The 20,720-nt window shown below is 45.1% G+C and overlaps 1 protein-coding gene across 5 annotated transcripts in view; it reads right to left on the reverse strand.

Moving 5' to 3' along the window:
* The window catches only part of LOC113584703 (talin-2-like), a 45,839-nt gene that overhangs the window by 13,951 nt on the left and 11,168 nt on the right, over nt 1–20,720 (reverse strand). For 2 of the 5 annotated variants that reach the window (XM_035527960.2, XM_035527951.2), the window contains exons 2-43: nt 20,538–20,701; nt 19,801–19,898; nt 19,383–19,512; nt 19,132–19,284; nt 17,050–17,192; nt 16,781–16,908; nt 16,605–16,668; nt 16,332–16,436; nt 15,510–15,665; nt 15,310–15,411; nt 14,916–14,992; nt 13,087–13,267; nt 12,674–12,787; nt 11,974–12,082; nt 11,353–11,561; nt 10,967–11,065; nt 10,563–10,730; nt 9,961–10,255; nt 9,693–9,859; nt 8,594–8,746; nt 8,337–8,450; nt 8,129–8,242; nt 7,766–7,900; nt 7,111–7,239; nt 6,918–7,020; nt 6,545–6,753; nt 6,277–6,396; nt 5,574–5,771; nt 5,099–5,238; nt 4,607–4,700; nt 4,177–4,266; nt 3,925–4,047; nt 3,461–3,604; nt 3,121–3,282; nt 2,755–2,895; nt 2,399–2,580; nt 2,192–2,321; nt 1,990–2,091; nt 1,568–1,738; nt 799–945; nt 614–715; nt 191–313 (exon numbers count right to left, since the gene is read on the reverse strand). In XM_035527960.2, coding sequence (XP_035383853.1) covers nt 191–313; nt 614–715; nt 799–945; nt 1,568–1,738; nt 1,990–2,091; nt 2,192–2,321; nt 2,399–2,580; nt 2,755–2,895; nt 3,121–3,282; nt 3,461–3,604; nt 3,925–4,047; nt 4,177–4,266; nt 4,607–4,700; nt 5,099–5,238; nt 5,574–5,771; nt 6,277–6,396; nt 6,545–6,753; nt 6,918–7,020; nt 7,111–7,239; nt 7,766–7,900; nt 8,129–8,242; nt 8,337–8,450; nt 8,594–8,746; nt 9,693–9,859; nt 9,961–10,255; nt 10,563–10,730; nt 10,967–11,065; nt 11,353–11,561; nt 11,974–12,082; nt 12,674–12,787; nt 13,087–13,267; nt 14,916–14,992; nt 15,310–15,411; nt 15,510–15,665; nt 16,332–16,436; nt 16,605–16,668; nt 16,781–16,908; nt 17,050–17,192; nt 19,132–19,284; nt 19,383–19,512; nt 19,801–19,898; nt 20,538–20,673 — 5,760 coding nt within the window. In that variant the 5' untranslated portion in view covers nt 20,674–20,701. Of the gene's footprint in view, nt 1–190; nt 314–613; nt 716–798; nt 946–1,567; nt 1,739–1,989; nt 2,092–2,191; nt 2,322–2,398; nt 2,581–2,754; nt 2,896–3,120; nt 3,283–3,460; nt 3,605–3,924; nt 4,048–4,176; nt 4,267–4,606; nt 4,701–5,098; nt 5,239–5,573; nt 5,772–6,276; nt 6,397–6,544; nt 6,754–6,917; nt 7,021–7,110; nt 7,240–7,765; nt 7,901–8,128; nt 8,243–8,336; nt 8,451–8,593; nt 8,747–9,692; nt 9,860–9,960; nt 10,256–10,562; nt 10,731–10,966; nt 11,066–11,352; nt 11,562–11,973; nt 12,083–12,673; nt 12,788–13,086; nt 13,268–14,915; nt 14,993–15,309; nt 15,412–15,509; nt 15,666–16,331; nt 16,437–16,604; nt 16,680–16,780; nt 16,909–17,049; nt 17,193–19,131; nt 19,285–19,382; nt 19,513–19,800; nt 19,899–20,537; nt 20,702–20,720 lie in introns of those variants that run through there. The other 3 variants (XM_081708574.1, XM_035527963.2, XM_035527965.2) reach the window with 3 other exon arrangements.

Here is a 20,720-nt window from a genome sequence, read left to right on the forward strand (position 1 = left end):
TGAGGAACACTGATATAGGACATACAGCCATGTTATTGGTATCATGTAGGGTCAGCTACGTTGGGACCCATGGACCCTGCTAGATTGATAGTTAGCTAGTTAACTCAGTACTTGAGGTTCTAGACAGTTGAGATTACATTATATCAGTGTTTTTGTGTATGTGTGTGTGTGTGTGTGTGGGGGGGGGGACCTCCTCCTCCTCATCTGCTGGAGAGACCTCAGTGTGCTGCTGCAGTGCCAGCTGCCTGTAGTCCGCCGTCACCCGAGACGCTAAACTGCCCAGTTCTTCAGGGGCACTCACTGACTTTGTCATCTAAACAGAGAGGTATATATTATATATAAGTACATATATAAAAAATATTTTCTGTAAATGTTGCCAAAACATTCATTTTAAATTATTATTTTTATTCACTACTGTTGTCACCTATTTTGTAATTACTGTCGCTTTCTTGTCATTTTTGTTGGCAATATGGTTCTCATAACAGTCATGCCAGTAAAGCTACTGTTTCTCTTCCTCAAAGATTCAAGATTCAGAGAGAGAGAGGGAGAGAGTGAGTGAGAGAGGGAGAGAACTGAATGTGTGACTGTTCTGGGGTGAATGAGAAGCTCTCACCATCTCCTGTGCCGCTGCAGCGAGGGATGTGCAGTGCTGCACCATGGTGGTCTGGTAGTCCACAAATGAGCCCTGTGCATCAGTCCGGGTCCCCTCAGCCAACTACGAGTGTACAACACCACAGCATCATGTGATCGTGTGTGTCAGTATTTGTCATGTGAACATATGTCAGTATTTGAAATTACCTTGTCCACAGCATCAGTGATGGAATTCACCATGGCCCCCACAACGCCCACCTCACTGGCTACTTCATTCAGGGTCAGCAAGAGATCACTGATGGCCTCCCTCATCAGCTGAGCCGCCTCAGTTATGGCTTGATGGGTAAGTATGGCCTGTAATTACACACATCAGCAAACGCCTGTGTCTTCTAGCATGAGCACTAATAACTAGTGCCAGTGAGAACAGGGAGGTGACCAGGACGCATGTGCTGTAGGCCGTATTAATAGGTGTAATCCGCTAAAGAGATCAGTTCCTGCAACTGTATTCTGCATGCTGATTGGCAGTTGTATCACAACTGTTTACACAAACGTGTACACAAATGCCCATGTGACAGTGAATATAGGTTCATTGGCACATGAATCCATATTCATATTGCAGACGATTTGAGTGTATGTCAAGGCATGTGTGGCTGTGTGTAAAACAGTGTGTGTGCGCTAGCACACATGTGGCTGTAAGTACATGTGTGTAAAAGAATGTGTGTGTGCAGGCGTGTGTATGTGCTTGTGTGTACGCACATGTATCTATAAGTGTATTTTTTGCATGTGTGTGTGTGAGAATCTGCCTGTATGTGGTCATGCATAATGGAACTGCATGTTGTGTGTGTGTGTGCCTGCACATATCGCAAGACGTGTGCGTATGTGTGTATTGCTAGATGTCTGCATGCACACACTGCTGGAGTTAAGTGTGTGTGTGTGTGTTTGTGTGTGTGTGTCTGTGTGTGCTAACAGTGCCAACCTTTGGATTGCCGCCTGCCTCCTTGGCAGCATAGAGCATCTGCAGCGTAGATTCCGCCAGGGTCTTCACCTGGTCCAGCACGGTCATCTGCTGCTGGTGGTGAAGCAGCAGAGATGCTACACCCACAGCTGCTCTGCACAGATCATCAAAACAGCTCACCAGCTGTGACATCTGTGGAGGACAAGAATGTGGAGTCACACAAAGAGTTCCAGACACAGTCATTTACAGTATTCCAAACACAATCATTGTTTAATAGTGTTAATACTGTATAGGTGTCTGGATAAAGATGAATAGTCTAAAAACAGTCTAAAAGGGGAGTGGTCTGTAAGCAGTCTGGATAAAGGGGAGTGGTCTGTAAGCAGTCTGGATAAAGGTAAGTGGTCTGTAAGAAGTATGGATAAAGGGGTGAGGTCTGTAAACACATTGTGTCCCAGCTGTGCCGCCTCCCCCTTAGCTGCGGTAGAGGTGGGCTCAATCAGGTGACCCACTTCCTCAACTGATGACATCAGTTTCTCCTGCAAAGCCTGATGGGTACAAAACAGCCTTGTAAATTCCACCTAAAAAGTACACTTCTACATGATTTCTTCTTCAGAATGACACCAGGATGCTTGTGCTGGCTGGTACCTGCAGGGAGATGTCTTGGGCAGGGAGACCCTGCGTAACGGCTGCAAGGAAGGCTTGCTCAAGCTCTCTGATGGCTTTGCTAATGCTCTCTATGGCACAGTCACATTCCCTCTGGCCTGGAGCTTTTTCTCTGTGGAACACAAAATAACACTTCAAAGCACTGAGGTGTTTCTCCAAAGTTCTGAAGTGTGTGTTTTCATATAGTACCTGATGGCAGCAATGAGGCTCTTGATGGAGTCAGACACCGTACGTGAGTGGCCAGCAAGTGTGGACCATGTTAGAGGGTCTTTAGGGTTCAGAACCAGTGAGCGTGCAGTATTCAAGAGGAGGATGGAGCTAGCCAGCATGGAGTGTGCTGACTGAAGGATAGGCAGCTGTGCAGCACAACCCTAAAGTTTAAAAGAGTTAGTGTAAAACCAGCCATAAAACCTCCACCTCCACGTGAGACCAACCGTAAAACCTCCACCTCAACGTGAGAACAGCCGTAAAACCTCCACCTCCATGTGAGAACAGCCGTAAAACCTCCACCTCCACGTGAGAACAGCCATAAAACCTCCACACACCTCTCTGCTTATTTGCGCAGGCACACTGGCAAACTCGGGGCTGGAAGCAAAAGTGGTCAGACTGCCCACAGCGTCAGTCAGAGGAGCTGCAGCAACACGACATTTCTCCCGATTCTCATCTGAAAAATCCCCATCCAGAGCCTGAGGAGCCACAACAACCAAACAGGTGTTAGAAAATGGCTAATGTACACTACACATATGTGTACATGAGTATAAACGCTTACATGTATGTACATAAGTATGTAAGTACACAAGTATGTATGTATGCACACACGCAAGTAAGTATGTATTTAAGTTAGTATGCAATTATGTCTTTACAGGTTTTTACTGATTAAATTGACAGGCTCATTCTACCAGTGAAGGCACCTTGATGGTTTTCACCAAGTTGGCAGTGTTGTTGGCCACCTCTTTGGCTGACTGGACAAAGTGTCGCTTGGCAACAGGGTTGTCGGTCCTAGAGGACGCCAGACGGCACACGTTACATAGTGCTGAGGTGTGCTTCGCCACAATGGTCGCCGCAGAGAGCACCTACATCTCACACACACACACATACACACACACACACACACACACACACACACACACACACACACAACCATCATACACAGCAAACCAGCAGACAAACGTATTCAAGTATATGGTCACAATATGTTCCACTAAAAGCAAGTCCAGTTACCGTAAACAGCTAACGCTCTTTAAGACTTACCTGGGATGGACTACTGCCAGGGTCACTGAGGTTCTGACAGGCCATCCTGATCGCCTGATTTGCTCGTGCAAACTGAATGGTATCGACTAAGCCCTGTTGACCTGCTTGGCTGTTAGGATCTGACACGCCCACAAGGTAAGCAGCCTATAGTTGTGGGAGGAAAGGAATACTTGAAGTAACCAAATCACAGAAAGAGACCTGTGAGTACTCACACACTCACTGACATGCATGCAAACACATGCACGCAGGTGCAGACACACCAAGCAAACCTAAATTGAAAATATAACAAGCAGTCAAGATAGCAGTAAGGAATGAAATGTGTCCAATGCAGTGCAGGACATTTAAAGTTTTATGAAAAATGAAAACTTAATGGGAAGTACAGAAAGAAAGAGACTTCACTGATGTCCAGAGGTGTAATATAATGAATCTCTGGCAGGGGGGCGCTATGCTATGCCATTAATCACCTGTCCAGCTGCCTCTGTAAGTCCACAGAGGGCTTTAGAGGCCAGAGCCACACACTCTCCGAAAGCTTCCACATCTGCAACCTTGCAGTTATGGGAAATACCTGCCATAGACTCCCCAAGGACCTACACACACACACACACACACACACACACACACACACACACACACACACACACACACAATGAAAAGGAGGATACACATTTACTTCTATGAACCTTAAATTGTTTATTCAAATCCAGGCATTGAAGTACCTTTGAGTTCTCCATGACATTCTCAATGCAGTCAAAATACGACGACTCACTGATTGGCTCATTAGGATGGTTTAACAGCTCCTCCACAGCCTAGAAACACACACACATATGGGTATATATTGTGTCCATATATACATTTATGGCATTTAGCTTTTACCTAAAGCAAATTACAATTTTGACTGAGTACAGCTTGAGCAATTGAGGGTTAAGTGTCTAGCTCAGGGGCCCCACAGTGGGAACTTGGCAGTGGTGGAGCTTGAACCAGCAACCCTCTGATTACAAGTACCTTAACCACTTAATTTGCATCAGGCAAATTAAGGATGAGAGAGAGAGAGAGAGAGAGAGAGAGAGAGAGAAAGAAAGAAAGAAAGAAAGAAAGAAAGAAAGAAAGAAAGAAAGAGATGGAGGGATCCAGAGAGGGAGGGACTACCTGGAGTTCTCTGAGTGCATTGTCACACTCCTTTTGCCCTGGTCCTTGCAGTGTACACAAAGTAATCAGATGGTTTATGCTGTCAGTTACAGACCTGCACGCACACACACACACACACACACACACACACACACACACACACACTACACAGTTAAAGCTGAATTGGCATACAGGCCTGCGGATGAGATGGGTATCGAAAAAAAAAATCATTACGTCTACTACTGTCCATTATAGCTGCTGATCTTATTTTAGGTGACAATACACACCAAACCAATTTTTCCTTTTATTGCTAAGATTTTCAAATGTGTCACACAGTGACACAAATGTGGACCCAGAAAAGACTACAAACATGATACTCAAAAGACCAAACACCATTCAAAAGAACAGAAGCACACCAATGTACTATAAAAAAAACCGCACAAATTCAATATTAAAAAAAAACACATATGCACCAAAAGCACCATAAAGAGGTTTATGGAACTGCAAACACACCTGGCAGCTCCTGTCAGCAGGCTTTTAGCGATAGCTGCTCCAGGGTCCAGAGACAGAGACTTAGCAGCCAGCAGCAGTTTACTGGAGGCCATGGAGATGTTTTTCAGAGTACCAATCACCTGGAGCTGATTATCTTTACACTACAAAAACAACACAAAATCCTTATCTCATATACCTCAATATAATACACCTTATACTGACACCCTAGTGGCTGGTGAGTGTAATAGGAGGCAGAGGGCATTATTGTTCCACCCTTTCCTGTTCAGTCATTATTTGAGCTGATTTGAGCTTTTTTGCCCCTACAGAGTTGAGCTCCAACCGTGAGCACACACCCCTTAACCCATTAATCAAGGAATTCAATAGCATCTGAACATCCAGGCCGGGTGTGTTGGAGCCCAACTCTGGAGGGCGGTGGATCTCTGTTCTGGAGTTAGGTAGCCATGTATTAGCCTGTTTCCAACCCAGCTGAACGTGCCTGTGTGTGGCCTGCCATCTCAATGCCTGCATTAAGAAACTCATCAAAATCCTCGCTGAACTTTCCAGAAGCATCTGCAAGCTGGTGGCTTGTTCCCCTGGAGGCGTGAACTACATCTCCTGCAGACTGATTCAGATCAGCTGCCGTCTGGCTAAGGTCCATCTGTGCTTCTTGGAAGGACCTGCAGCACGGAGGGACCTGTGGAGGAGAGTGCAGTGCTGGGCTGTAGGCTGGAACAGCAGAAGGGAAGGAACACGCCTGCAGTGGTGCTGCATAAATGCTAATCCTAACCCCTATCCCTAACCTCACCCCATCCCTAAACCTCACCCCTATCCCTAACACCTAATCCTAACCCCTATCCCTAACACCTAACCCTAACCTTAACCCCAACCCCTAACCCTTCTAACCCTAACCCTTCTAACCCCAACCCCTATCCCTAACCTTAACCCCAACCCCTAACCCTTCTAACCCCAACCCCTATCCCTAACACCTAACCCTTATCCCTAACACCTAACCCTTATCCCTAACACCTAACCCTAACCCTTATCCCTAACCCCTAATCCTTAAACCCTAACTGCTAACCCTAACCTCCAACCTAACCTAATTCTAACCTAACCGGAAACCCAGCCCTTACCCTAACCTCTATTCCCTAACCCTAAACCTAACCCCTAAATGTAAACCTAACCCTGCTGTGTGCACTCACCGTGTCCAGCTGCAGCTTCTTAGTGGCTTCTGCAATGCTCTTCAGAGCCAGATCAACATCCTTCTGTCCTGGCAGACAGCTCACACACATGCTGAGGGAGTGTGAAACAGCCTTCGCCACCTGACACACACACACACACACACATACACACACACACCAAGTCAATCATATACACATGCACACACAGGAATATCTTTCTTTTGCAGAAAAAAAAGCACACCTGCTCTGGTTTTGGCCACCGATTAGAAACACATGCCTGCACACGCACCTCAGCTAACTTCTGTTGGCTCTCTGTATCGCCATGGCTCAGCAGCACCTGTCTGGCCTTGGAGAACAGCTCAGCTGAACCCTCCATAAAATCTCGGCCTGAGTCCAACATGGCAGAGGCTACTGCAGGGTCAGAGGTCGCTGCTGCCACACCCATTACCGCCTGTGCAAGTCTTTTCAGAGCTAGAACAGTCTCTCTGACAGCAACACCTGACACACACACACACACATACATACATTCCCTTGTGAAAAGTGGGGATAGTATGTATGTTTGTGAGAAAGAGTGTGTGCATGTGTGTGCATGTGTATGTGCATGGGTGCATACGTGTGTATATGTATGTGTGTGTGTGTGTGTGTGTGTGTGTGTGTATTACCTGTGTAATGCTCATTGCCTTGTGCAGTGCAGGTAAGCAGCTGAGCCATGAAAGATCCAAAAACTTTAGATGTGCTGCCAAGGTCCTGTGCACATTTCTCCAACTACAACACACACACCCACACACACAGATAATTCAGTACGTATATTACATAGTTGAGGTTGATTTCACATATGACTGTGGCCCCACTGACCGATTCTCCAGGCAGAGGTCTGAGCTGCTGTTTAACAGTGGCCATCTTAGCCTGGCTGAGCTGGTTGCTCAGTGTCTGTATGACTGAGAGGACTGAGTCCATCTCCTCCACACCACTCGCCTCCTGAACCTGCACAGAGGAACGCACCTGAACACAAACATTCCACATCCCGCAACATCTGCTAATTCATATAAAGAATTCAAATAAAAGTCAAATAAATAATTCCCTCAGCTACCTTTACCCCAATACCACTGTTGATATATTTATAATTACCCTTGAATATAAATAACAGACCCATTCCTGAGCTCTTTTTAAAATTTTAGACTATGTGGAGAGTTGTGGATCATTTGGTCTATGTTATAACTAGTAGTGGATAAGTGTGACAATACCCGGGGAGGTCCCTCCAGCCTTGTACATAAACAGAAAAGTCTTAAGGCTGCTGAGCAGTGGAGAAGTACCACTAGGGAGTTAGGGTTAGGGGCATATGGGTAGGAGTGCTGAAATACCACTAGGGAGTTAGGGGCTTATGGGTAGGAGTGCTGAAATACCACTAGGGTTAGAGTGTTAGCGTTAGGAATACGCTGCGTCTCCCCATGTTAGGGTTAGTTAGTTTTTTGGGGGTTTTTTTGTGTGTGTGTCTGTGTCTGTGTGGCACCTGCTTTATGGCTGTGTGAAGCTCTGCCAGGCTGGTGTCCAGGTTCCTGGCACACAGCCCCAGCTGCAAGGCCGCCGATGGGTCTGTGACCGTTGGAACAGAGCACTTGGCTGAGGCCACCATCTGACCGCCAGGCTAAACAGGAAATAGAAATACAATAATAAAATGAATAAAAAATACAAGGACTGGTTGGAATGAGGAAGGAGTATAAACATGTTAAAAGGTCTTAAGGAAAATGAAGAGTGGTGTGTAAAACTAATGGACACATTTTCACAGATCTACTAGTGGTCAACTTGCAGTGTAATTTTCCATATCAAACACTCTCATTAAGCCCTTCAGGGGGTCGGCTGGCACCATGGGTACCTGGAGGAAGTTCTGGCTGGCAACGATGAGGGCGAGCTGGGAACTGCCCTTCTCAGGCTGGCCCTGACTGTTCCGCACACCTTGCACCAGGTGAGGGATGTGCTCAGCCAGTACCTAACACACACGCATGCACACACATACAACCCCCACCTCAATGAACAGCAGGCTTAGTTAGTCGTACAAAAGTGCATGCACATACAGATTGTACCTTGCAGCTCTGCACCAGTTGCTGGTGGGCAGCAGTGTTCTTGTTGGATCCTGCTGCATTCTGGGCTGCTGCAATGGTCTGAGTGGCAGCAGCGGCAGCCTGCCTGGAGGCATTCTGAGGGGAGAGAAACAACTATATCTGAGGAATAGCTTTATATATATATATATATATATATATATATATATATATATATATATATATATATATATATATATATATATATATATATATATATATATGAGTCGGCAGAGACTGACCTCCAGCCTGGTGATCAGCTTCTTTTTGGTGGCATTGGTGGTGTTGTGGGTGGTGGTGTTGTGGGCGGCGGCGTTGGTGGCTACACGCAGCCCCTCCGCTGCCTCCCACAGCTTCTGCTGCTGGTCCTCATTTTCCGGACATGCTGCTGCCCCCTAAACACACATACACACACGCAAGCATTCACATGCCCAGACACACAAATTCCAATCACTGATACCAACCTCTACAACAGTCCTCTTCTAATCATGCACACTGCCTGTATGATGTTGTGTTTCCTTCATGGGAAACACAACATTGTATTTGAGTGTATGTCAGGGTATGTGGCACACAATATTCTTCTCTCTGTTCTCTCTCAAGGCTTGGTGTGACTGGCTCTGCTTGGAGATGGTTTCAGTCCTATTTGGAGGGACAGTCCTATCAGGTGACATGGAGAGGATCCACATCCAAACCGTGTAGACTCTCCACTGGTGTTCCACAGGGCTCAGTAATAGGCCCCCTTCTCTTCTCTCTGTGCACTCGTTCTCTTGGTGATCTTATATTTACGGCATTTAGCAGACGCTCTTATCCAGAGTGACTTCAAAAGTGCTTTGTCATTTACAGTAGGTTAAAGAATACTGTAGAATATAGGGATGAATGCGGATACCTAGAAGTACAAAATACATATGGTCTATCTTAAACAATGATAAGTGCTGCTTTAAGCAAATTAACTATTTCATTATGTAGATAAAACAGAAATTCTGTCCATAGACAGTAGATGGCCTACCAGCAAGAGTTGAGTAGTTACTCAATATTTATTTCTAGAATCATAATGTAATTTTTCATGAAAATACATACATCAGGTTAAATCAGTGTTGAGAGATATGTTGTGTTAGTGTCAGTGTGTCAGCATGGCAGTATGTTATTGGCATTATGTCAGTTAGTTAGTGTGTTAGTGGCAGCATGTTAGTGGGTAGTGTGTTAGTGGCAGTGTGGTAGTGTGTTAGTGGCAGTGCGTTATTGTCAGCGTGGTAGTGTTTTAGTGGCAACGTGTTAGTGTGTTAGCGGTCAGTCGGTGTTTCAGTGGCAGTGTGTCGCTGCGGTACGAGAATGTTTCTTGACCTTTGCAGCTTCCACCATGAGCGCTGTGGCATCGGCCAGAAGTTTGGCAGCAGCAAGGAGCTTTTTCGAGTTGTCCACGTCAACTTCCATCTCTGCATCTGACCTCAGAGCATTTATTAGGTCAGAGGTCGCCTGTGCCAGAACCCGTGCCTGCCTCACCATCTCACCTGAGAGAGAGAGAGAGAGAGAGAGAGAGAGAGAGAGAGAGTGTGAGTGAGTGTGTGTGTGTGTGTGTGTGTGTGTTTGTGCGTGCGTGTGCTTCTCTCACCAGCATCTCCCATAGAGCTGAAGATGTTCTCTGTAACGGTCATGATGGCATCTGTGGCCTGGTCGTAGCGTCCAACTGACTCTCTCCAAGTGGTGAAGTTACGCACGTGTGCCAGCAGCTCAGCGAGTGCCTGGCTCACCACACTAGCAGCTGCACTAACTGCGTGAAGCAGCTCGTTGTCGGGGTTGGCACAGACGCAGGCCTCCACACAGCTCTCCACCGAGCGCTCCACCAACCGCACCGCCTCCACCAGCTGCTCCTGACACTCTAGCAAACTCATGGTGGGGCTCACCACCTCAATACAGGGCCAGGAAAATTAGATTACACACACACACACACACACACACACGCACACACACACACACTCAGTTAACCCCCCCGCCCCACACACACACACTGCTTACACACATCCAAAAATAGCTTAAAACATACATACACCTACAACAAATGGCTTACACACACACACACACACACACACACACACACACACACACACACACACACACACACACACCTTATACATCTTTAGGCTGCTTTGGTGTGTTTTGCTGAGGTGGAGCACACATACTCACACATATATGAGTGGAGCACACATACTCTACCTTGGCACAGGCTACCAGCTGGGAGGTGGAGAGGGCGCACTGGGTTGCTGCGGTGATGATTGTGTTCTGCAAGACCATATCCTCAGACACTTGGGCTACATTCTTCGCCTTCAGAACCATCATGGCTGCCGCGTTCGCTACGGCCTTAGCTAGACTCATCAGAACATCCTGGAACAAACACCCCCAGCATGACAGTCACAATGACAGACACACAGTATCTCAGTGGTTAAGGTACTCCACTAGTAATAAGATGGCTGCCAGTTCAAGCCCCACCACTGCCACTGTTGCCCTTAACTCTCAATTACTCAAGTTGTACTCAGTTATAATTGTAAGTTGCTTTGGATAAAAGTGTCAGCTAAATTCTGTAAATGTAAAATACACTCTAAAAATAGAGAAAATTGTACCTGGAATCGTTCATCAGTGTCATTCTCCTCAATCTGTCGGAGGAGGTCTCCACTGGCCTGACCAATATGACCAGCTGCAGTCAATACAGTCTGTCGAGGCTGTAAGCAAACGAGAAAATCAAATACACACATACATGTGTGCACACACAAACATTTGCACATAAAGTCATTCTTTGGTTTTGCATTCTGCATTTTATTTTTTTTTGCATTTCTTCTTTATTAGTAGACAAATGGAAAGCCCAAATGAATTAACTAACTGATAGAACAAGAAAAACTATTGATGGTGAGAGCAAGGTCACCTCTACAAACAGACAAACTAACATCCCACCAACCCTACATCCACCTCAGCCACCCACAAACCCACCCTACACCCATCAGGCAGTCACCTGTCCTGAGGCAGGCTCCACAGCTATGAGCAGGTCAGAGACGGCTCCTGTCAGCGTCCTGGCAGCCCGTAGCAGGTCCCGCCCGCTGCCCACCTCGTCTTCCATCAGGCCTGCAAGCAGCTTCACCCCCTGGGACATCTCCGTCAGGTTAGAGGAGATGGTGGTGATGGCACAGCCAACTGCTGTGTAATCCGTGTCTAACGGGTCTCCTACAAGGCACAGATGGGCACCACACCTCTATCCTCATGTCCTGTACCAAAATCCTTAAGAGCCATTTTACCACAACAACATTAGTGCCAAACATGGTCTTAAGGTACCCACACTGGTGAATAACTACTGACATTATAGTCTAAGAGTAAATGCAATCCCAGTCCTAGTCCCAGTCCCAGGCCAAGAAACATGCCATCTATGTCAAATCTGGATTACGAACAAGATGTAGGATCCAAGTCAGAATATCTTGAATGAAGTCTTCTGCCAGAAATTACTAATATGGCTGATACTTCATGAATAGGCTTTTAAGCATAATATAATTTACATTATCTAACTAGCATATTTTGAACTGTTCCCATGACCATTTCAGTAGTAATAGCTTTCCTGGGTTAAATTACTTTATTTTATTACCTGCTGTCAGATTGACGACGGAGGCAGTGCCAGCTGTAATGGCCCCAACCTGAGAGTGGATCTCGTGTTTGGACTCATCAACCTTGTTCTGGTTCCACATTTTGGAGGCCTGACAATGAGGACAAAGGAGAGAACAGATCACTTTGTAAAGAGGGACACAGCAGCTGAATTTACATGTCCATGAGTGACACTACAACCCCAAACTTCAACCCTAACCCTCAACCCCACTCGTTTTGCCCGTGATACTTAACATTCGTCAGTACAGGATATAGAGCAGAGTGTTAATTTACCACTGAAGGGTATGCATTACATGAATCTGAACAATAAGATGGATCTATATGTGTGTGTGAGGGAGTGAGTGTGTGTGTGTGAGAGAGGGAGGGAGTGAGTGTGTGTGAGAGAGGGAGGGAGTGAGTGTGTGTGAGAGAGGGAGGGAGTGAGTGTGTGTGAGAGAGGGAGGGAGTGAGTGTGTGTGAGAGAGGGAGGGAGTGAGTGTGTGTGAGAGAGGGAGGGAGTGAGTGAGTGAGTGAGTGTGTGTGTCTGTGTGTGAAAGAGGGAGTGAGTGTGTGTGTGTGTGTTTGTGTGTGAGTGAGTGAGTGAGTGAGTGAGTGTGTGTGTGTGTGTGTGTGTGTGTGTGTGTGTGAGAGAGGGAGTGAGTGTGTGTGTGTGTGTGTGTGTGTGTGTGTGTGTGTGTGTATACCCAGTCATCTCCCAGTGAGGCGATGTCCTCCGTGCCTTCCAAGTGAAGCTGGGCCTTCTGCACAGCCTGCATGCTGGTGTTAATGGTTCCCACCAGAGCCTGTTGGGCTGCACTCTGACCAACCAGGATAATGAAATAACACAGGAATCTCATCTCAAAAACACACTCATCTCAGCAGTGCTCCATGTGTTGTGATATTGCGTTATTATGTACACAGTTCATTAAAATGACAATACTTTTCAACTCTCCAGAAATATATATTTTTAAAAGCTATTAAAATAGAAAAAACAAAGTTATAGTTGTGTAGTCACTAGACCCTGTTGTGATGTATAGTTGTGTAGTCACCAGACCCTGTATTAATCAGGCCTATGATTTGTATGTTGTGATTTGTCAGAATGTGTGTGACGTCTTACCAGTGGAGGCATGTGCCCAAGATGCATCTGTCCAGTGGTGATCTGTTGCTGTGGAGACGGCATAGTACCCAAACTTAGAGTTTCCGGGGCAACAGAGCTGGAGCGCAGCACACCTGGTAAGGCCACTAAGCCATACTCGGGCTGTCCAACCCTGTTTGACTGCTGTTGTACAACGGTAGACCTGAAGAAAGGGGTACAGAGGGAGAGGGGGTGGGAGAGAGAGAAGATTTGAACCAAATTAAATTAAACCACCTTAATCAGTTTTAGCCACATGAATTTTACCAGTCATATCAATAAAACAATTCCACAATAGGAAGTTCCTTAATAAAATAGTGTCAACTTAGCTAATATATAGCTAAATTAAGTCAAACTTTTTCATCCTCCCATTACAGAAGATGTCATTTTTGGAACAAAATACAGTTTTTTTGTTTGTTTTTAGTTTTAGTTTTTTGCTGGGCATTGAGAATTACTCAAACCTAAGACTTCAAGTATTAGAAGCTCACAGTAATTTACTTTAGGATGAAGTTCAGATGTTAAGAAGACGGTGTGTTTCCTGGGAATACAACAGGACCCAAATACATCAGTGGGTATATGAGTAAACTAGTTTGAGAACTTCCTTAAAGGTCATTTAATGACCTTCCTGATACCAGACCCTACAGAGATGGCCTGTTACAGAAGATTCATTTAGACTTACATGTTTCAAGATAACTACATGAAACATTAGTGGAGGCTCCACCTAATAGACATTCTATTGTACACTTTGCTGACAGTGTCATGATAGTTATTAATTAACAAGTCAAAGTGTCCTGGGAATAATAACAGAATATCAGAATATCTCAAGTTCCACTGCAGCCTGTACACAAGGGGCCAGATTCATAAAACTGCGGCATACAAAATGTGAAACATGGTGTTTTAATTCCTATTCATAAAGTCACCGTGGTGATAATTGGCACACTGGTGTCAGCTCACTGCTACTGTAAACTCACTTGTGCTGAAGGTGAAAGCCAATCAAATGAGACATTTAAATGAATCCACATATATTAAAGACACGCCTAGAGACATATGACTGACTGACTAACCCCAGTTACTAACCCCAGTGTACCAATGGTACACTATCTGCCAGTTGTATAAAAATGTAATGTGGTTTATCTTAAATTTCACAAAAACACTAACTGGATGGTTGCATTGAGTTGATTTCAGTTCTTCTTCTAAATCATGGCAGAGCAGCAAAACTGTATCTGTATTGTTTTAAATCAAATCACCTTCATCTCTGTGTTCTCCTACTTACTCCAAACAGCCCAAAAATGTGATTTTTAAATAACTTTGTCAATTATTAAATTGATGCACGTGCAATTTTGTTTATGCTTTGCAAGTGTGACCAAACACTGTCAGAGAAAAGAGCATCTAATCCAGACTGTCTTCTTACTGGGACATTTACCGTCAGACCAGGTGGTATCGTTTGTGAAGTAGTGCTTTGTTATGAATTGCTAATGTCATATGCAAATTCAGCAGCATTATATATCATGCAAAGGATAAAATACGCATTTATGAATAAGAAAACCTGTTACTTTGGTACTGCTTGCTGTTAACATCGCTTGAAATGTGGCAATATGTTTTATGAATTTGCTCTGGGTTCAAGATTTCATCATAAGGACACTGTAGTGGTCTGGTCTATAGTGACCCGGTCTTGTTCAACACCATGTGGCTGAACAATGATCAAATGTAGTGTCAAACAGGCAGGTGGAGCTCATTATCATGTTACAAACATTGCTTTCCACATCAACACAAAACAAAACAAAAGTGTGTGTGCATGCATGTGTGTTGCATACTTCTTTGGAGAGATGGATTCCTCCAGCATGGCAGCTTCTTCATCACTTTCTAGACCAAAGCGATCTTTACTTTGCTTCTGCAGAGTGGTGTCACACACACACACACACACACACACACACACACACACACACACACACACACACACACACACACACACACACACACACACACAGTCCATCACTACATGAAAACACACCTGGTCCAGGTTCTCTAAACATTGAGAGTTTTAGCTAAAACACGCATCATTTCAGATTTTAGAATTTCTACTCAAGTCTTGGACTCGAGGCCAGTATAAACGTTCTTCTACAATGTAGGCTTTTGACTTTGGAAACTAGTTATTTCTATTATATATTGCATAGTGCTCATAATGGTGTGGTTGAAGCCCCTAGGTACCTTTTTGAGGATGATGTCAATGTAGCCAGCTATTAGCTGAGAGATCTGCTCCCCCTCTGTGGTCTGGACAGAGTAATAGCTTTCCTGATACTCTCCAAAATCCTACACACATTCACATGCACAAAAGACATTTCACAGGATTTTTTGAGCCAGTGTGAAACACAATGAGCTTTTCTGAGGCGTGAGTGTGTGATCAGTACCAGCGTGAAGCTCTTCGGTGATGCAGCCCATCTCTTCACCCTAGTCAGGGGCCAGTCCTGTAGCACTTCTTTGGTTTTCTCATCCACTCGCATCACAGACTCTTTAGTTACTCCCAACAATCGAGGCACAAGTTTATTCTTGCTCTTCAGCTTCTCCTGAGAAACCAAGCCGTCCAAATGGATTCAGTTCCTTTTACCACACGTATGCACTAATAAAGACTGAGGCTCCTGAACTCAGGTCCTGCATAAACGTGTCCACTGAGCACTGGACCAAAGAATCAGCTCTGTAGCACAGCAGCCAGAGTGAGCTCCCATGTGTGCGCTCCCAGCTCTCCAACGCTAACCCTAACCCTAACCCCAATCCTAGCCCTACTCTGTCACCTAGTACTAAGTTTCAGCAGGTTTTAAGACTACATTAGTGACATTGCTATAACAACTGTTTTGATAACAGTCACCACCTGGTTTGCTGAGGTCCAGCCAGGGGACAGGTGGAGTGCTGCTTCTATAATGATGATTTAAATAACACACAGCAAACATTTTACCTTACAGTGTCATCAACACAACAGCATAATACCGTTAATGCATGGACCCTAAAATCAAAAGAAGAGGGAAGGAGTAGCAGAATTCTGGAGCCTGAATTCTTCTCAGATAATGAAAGAAGACAAAAAGAAGCAAAGCTGAAGTAAGCAGACAATGAAACACACACCAAGGCATCTATGCAAGTGCATGAGTGTGCGCACACACACACACACACACACACACACACACACACACACACACACACACACACACACACACACACACACACACACACACACTTACTTTCACAAGGAAGAAGGAGACTCCATAGGTTCTGAGTGACCTGGCCAGTTTCACATATTTCACTTTAGATTCAATCTCTGTCATCTCTCCACATGCCTTCTGTTCCTGCATGAGTCACACATGTCACTCAATAAAACAACTCAACATGCATTCATCACTCAGTAAAACAACACAGCCTATATTAGTAAATAAATATACAGAATTTAAATATTTAAATAAATATACAGAACTTTCACATCAGCATATGTTTTGTAAATGTAAACTCGCACTGACCTGAAAGATTTTCTTTTCAGCTCCTCTCTGCTTCATGTATTCTTTAGGAAGGAACTCCTTTAAGCTGAAACAAGACTAGGGTTAGGGTTAGGGTTAGGAAGGGGTTAGGGTTAGGGTGGAGAAGGGGTGGGCAGAGGGACAGAGAGGGCGGAGGGGCAGTTTGGCAGGTGACTTACTCCAGGAATCCAGCTTTGTGCTTGTGCTCAATATGAGGGCCAAATTGGATGTGTGTTTGAATGCCCCCAAACACAGAAGCCTTGTCAAAGGAGACTGGGTGAGAACCATTCAGAATGTCATCACGAGCCTGTAAAACAAGCAAAGCCACCACCCCCCCGCCACACACACACACAGCCTTGATAAACCACACTGAAGCTCCCCACAAAGCTTCAGTAGCATGGAAACATACAGATCATCAAAGAGCTTTAGGGCTAGGGAAGGGTCTGACCTGGACATACAGCAGGTTCAGCTGAACTGGGTCCCGAGAGTCCACATTCAAATCAGAGTAGAAGAACTTTCGCCTCAACAGCAGAGTTTCGCTCGCCACAATACCCTGTTCACGAAACGTTCGACCATGGTCCAGCCAGTTCACTGAGAGAGAGAGAATGTGAAATAATCACCAAATACACTGAACTTACTTGACAAAATGTGAGATGATCCACTCCAACTTAAGATGTCTGTCTAATACTATCTGCCCATGCTGTCAGGAGAAAAGAAAGAAAGCAGCACATGAGTCATGGTAATTAGCCCACCCAAACACACCCACACACACACCCAAACACCCCCCCCAAACACACACACACACACACACCCAAAAACACCCCCCCATACCCAAACACACACAACCACACACACCCACACACACCCAAACACACACCCACACACACCCCCAAACACACACCCCCCCAAACACACACACACCCACACACCCAAATACACACCCACCCAAACACACACACAACCACACCCACCCACACACACCCAAACACACACACAACCACACCCACCCACACACACCCAAACACACACCCCCAAACACACACCCACACCCAAAAACACACAACCACACACACCCACACCCAAACACACCCACCCAAACACACCCACCCACACCCACCCAAACACACACAACCACACCCACCCACACAACTACACCCACCCACACACAACCACACACCCACACACACCCACACACAACCACACCCACACACCCAAACACACATACCCACACACCCACCCCCCAAACACACACACACACACCCAAACACACCCACACCCACAAACACACCCACCCCCAAACACACACACCCAAACACACCCACACCCACCCACCCACACCCACCCCCAAACCCAAACACACACACACCCAAACACACACAACCCAAAATACACACACACACCCACACACACACCAAACACACACCCACACACACACCCGATACACACACACACCCCAAATACACACACACCCACACACAAACACCCCCAAACACACACACACACACACCCATAGACACACCCCCATACACACACACACTTCCCCAAACACACACCCCCAAACACACACAAACACACCCCCATACACACCCCCCCAAACACAATACACCTAAATAACCCCCCCAAACACAACCATACACAACAACCACCCACACACACCCAAACATACACACACAGCCCAGTTTGTAAGCACCTACATATATTTGATTTATTTCTTCCTCTTCTCATTACTATTAAATGTCTTTTGATGTCTTTACCTGTCTCATCTTGACCTCAAATATTCTTTCATGCCATTTAGACTTATTTCATGTTAAATATTATTATCATAGAGTTCTGAATGTGCTTATTAATACTGCAAAGCTTCATTCATGTTGTTTTACAACTTTGGTAATTCTGTAAATTAATATGAACATGACAGTAAAGCTCACTGAACTGAATGGAGTGAATGGAAGAGAATGGGAAAGAGAACAGGAGAAAATAGGAAGATAGAGGTTACTGTAAAATTACTCCCTTTGTCCTAACCCTGTAACTCCATAACCCTAACCACGTATCCATAACCCTGTAACTCTGTAACCCTAACCACGTAACCATAACCCTGTAACTCTGTAACTCTAACCACGTAACCATAACCCTGTAACTCCGTAACTCTAACCCTGTAACTCCATAACCCTAACCATGTAACCGTTAACCCTGTAACCCCGTAACCCTAACTATGTAACCCTGTAACCCTTAACCCTAACCATGTAACCCTAACCCTGTAAATCCGTAACCCTAACCCTGTAAATCCGTAAACCTAACGCTGTAACTCCGTAACCCTAATACTATAACCCTACCCTGTAGCGTCTTACAAGATTTTCTGCTATATGTAAGCGTTCTCTTCATTTATCGATAGAAGCTAAACCAAAATTATCTTACCTCTAATACAAGACATAATAATCAGTAAACACTGAGACATGTTGCCTATGGTTACTATGCACTGAGACGTGATGTTTGCTGTTACTACAGTTACTAGACACTGAGCGAAGCTGCCTACAGTCATCCTCCGTGTGCAGTTTGGCTCTGAGCTTCTCCATCTTTCTCTCGTCCCCCAGCAGAGGGTGCTCTTTCTTCAGCGTGCCCAGCCCTTCATCTTTCTTCTCCTCCACCAGCTCCTGAATCAGCGAGTACTCATCATAGTTAGTGATTCCTGAGCCGCAAAGAGAAGGAGAACTCTATTAGAACTCTGAGGGTCTGTGTGTGTGTGTGTATGTGTGCGTGGCTGTGTGTGTGTACTGTGCCCATCACCTATTCTACTGCAGATGGTGATGAGAAGCTCTCCGACTGTTTTAGAGTCATCCACCATTACAGTCTTTACTGCACCATCCAACATCTTAATCTTCTGAGGCCTGTGCTTCGTCTTATACTCTAGGATGTCCTGGGGGGTGGGGGGGTGTTAGTACACAGATCAACCCATACACACCAAGCACAGCACCTGTGAGCATCAAAACACCTCTGTCACTGTAAACACCTCTGTAACTGAAAAAGGAGGAGACCGCAACTAAAAGCTTCAATTAACATATCTCATACAGCACACACACCCATCCAGCACATGCACACACACATGTGCACGCACGCTCACGCACGCTCACAGGCGCATGCTCACACGCACACACCCTCACCCAGACACATGCATATGCAAACAAACACACAGCTCCTACATTACCCCATTTCTCAGCATATAGTAATCCAGCGTCCGTCCACCATCCAACCAGATTCCTTTCCGGGGGTCCTCGTCCGACAGGAACAGCCCATACTCTGAAGCTACAACACGCACCCACCCACAATTTAGCCTTTGCTCAGAAGCTATACATACACACAGTCAGATGCTGCAAAACACACACACACCTTTTAGCCTATAGTCAGACATTAGCCTATAATACAAATTTAAAAAAGAGAATAAAATTAAAGAACTCAAACTAAAGACAGCTTAAAGCATGAATTAAAAGAGAAGAATAAAATGAAACAATAAAATGAAACAACTTAAAGAAAACAATGAGAAAGAGACATTAAATAAATTAATTGTTTAAAATAAAGACAATTTAAACATTAATATATGAAAAATTTAAAGAGAAATAGAAAAGGAATAGATTAAAATAAAAATAAAAATATAGGTAAACATTAAAGACTGTTTAAAATATTAATTTAGGAATAAGATAATTTAAAGGTTAAAGGTCATCTCTAAATTGCTGTTAGACTTCTCCCAGTCACTAAGAACCACAGAACTACAGTCTTCAAGTCCCTGAGAGGAGGCAGAGAAGCTGAACTGCTGACTCTGTGAATGGTTATGTATTTGTGATGAGTGATGGGGTGTGTAGTTGTGTAACATGTTGTGTAGATGTGGTGAACATAATGGTGTGTGTGGTTTTTGTGTATTTGGGTTGCAGTACTGTGACCACAGACCTTGTCCACTTTGTGCTTCTGGAACTCTCTCTCTGATGACCCGGCACGCGTCATACACAGCTGTGGATGGCTCAAACTGCAGAGTCTTCACTACATTACACTGCCTCACACAGATCTTCAGAGAGAGCGCCACCATTCTGAAGGCTGAAGTATTACACTTTGCACTAGGGGTGGGAGAGAGAC

This window comes from Electrophorus electricus, chromosome 3 (assembly GCF_041902795.1).
Source record: "Electrophorus electricus isolate QZ-2024a chromosome 3, ASM4190279v1, whole genome shotgun sequence".
NCBI lineage: Eukaryota > Metazoa > Chordata > Actinopteri > Gymnotiformes > Gymnotidae > Electrophorus > Electrophorus electricus.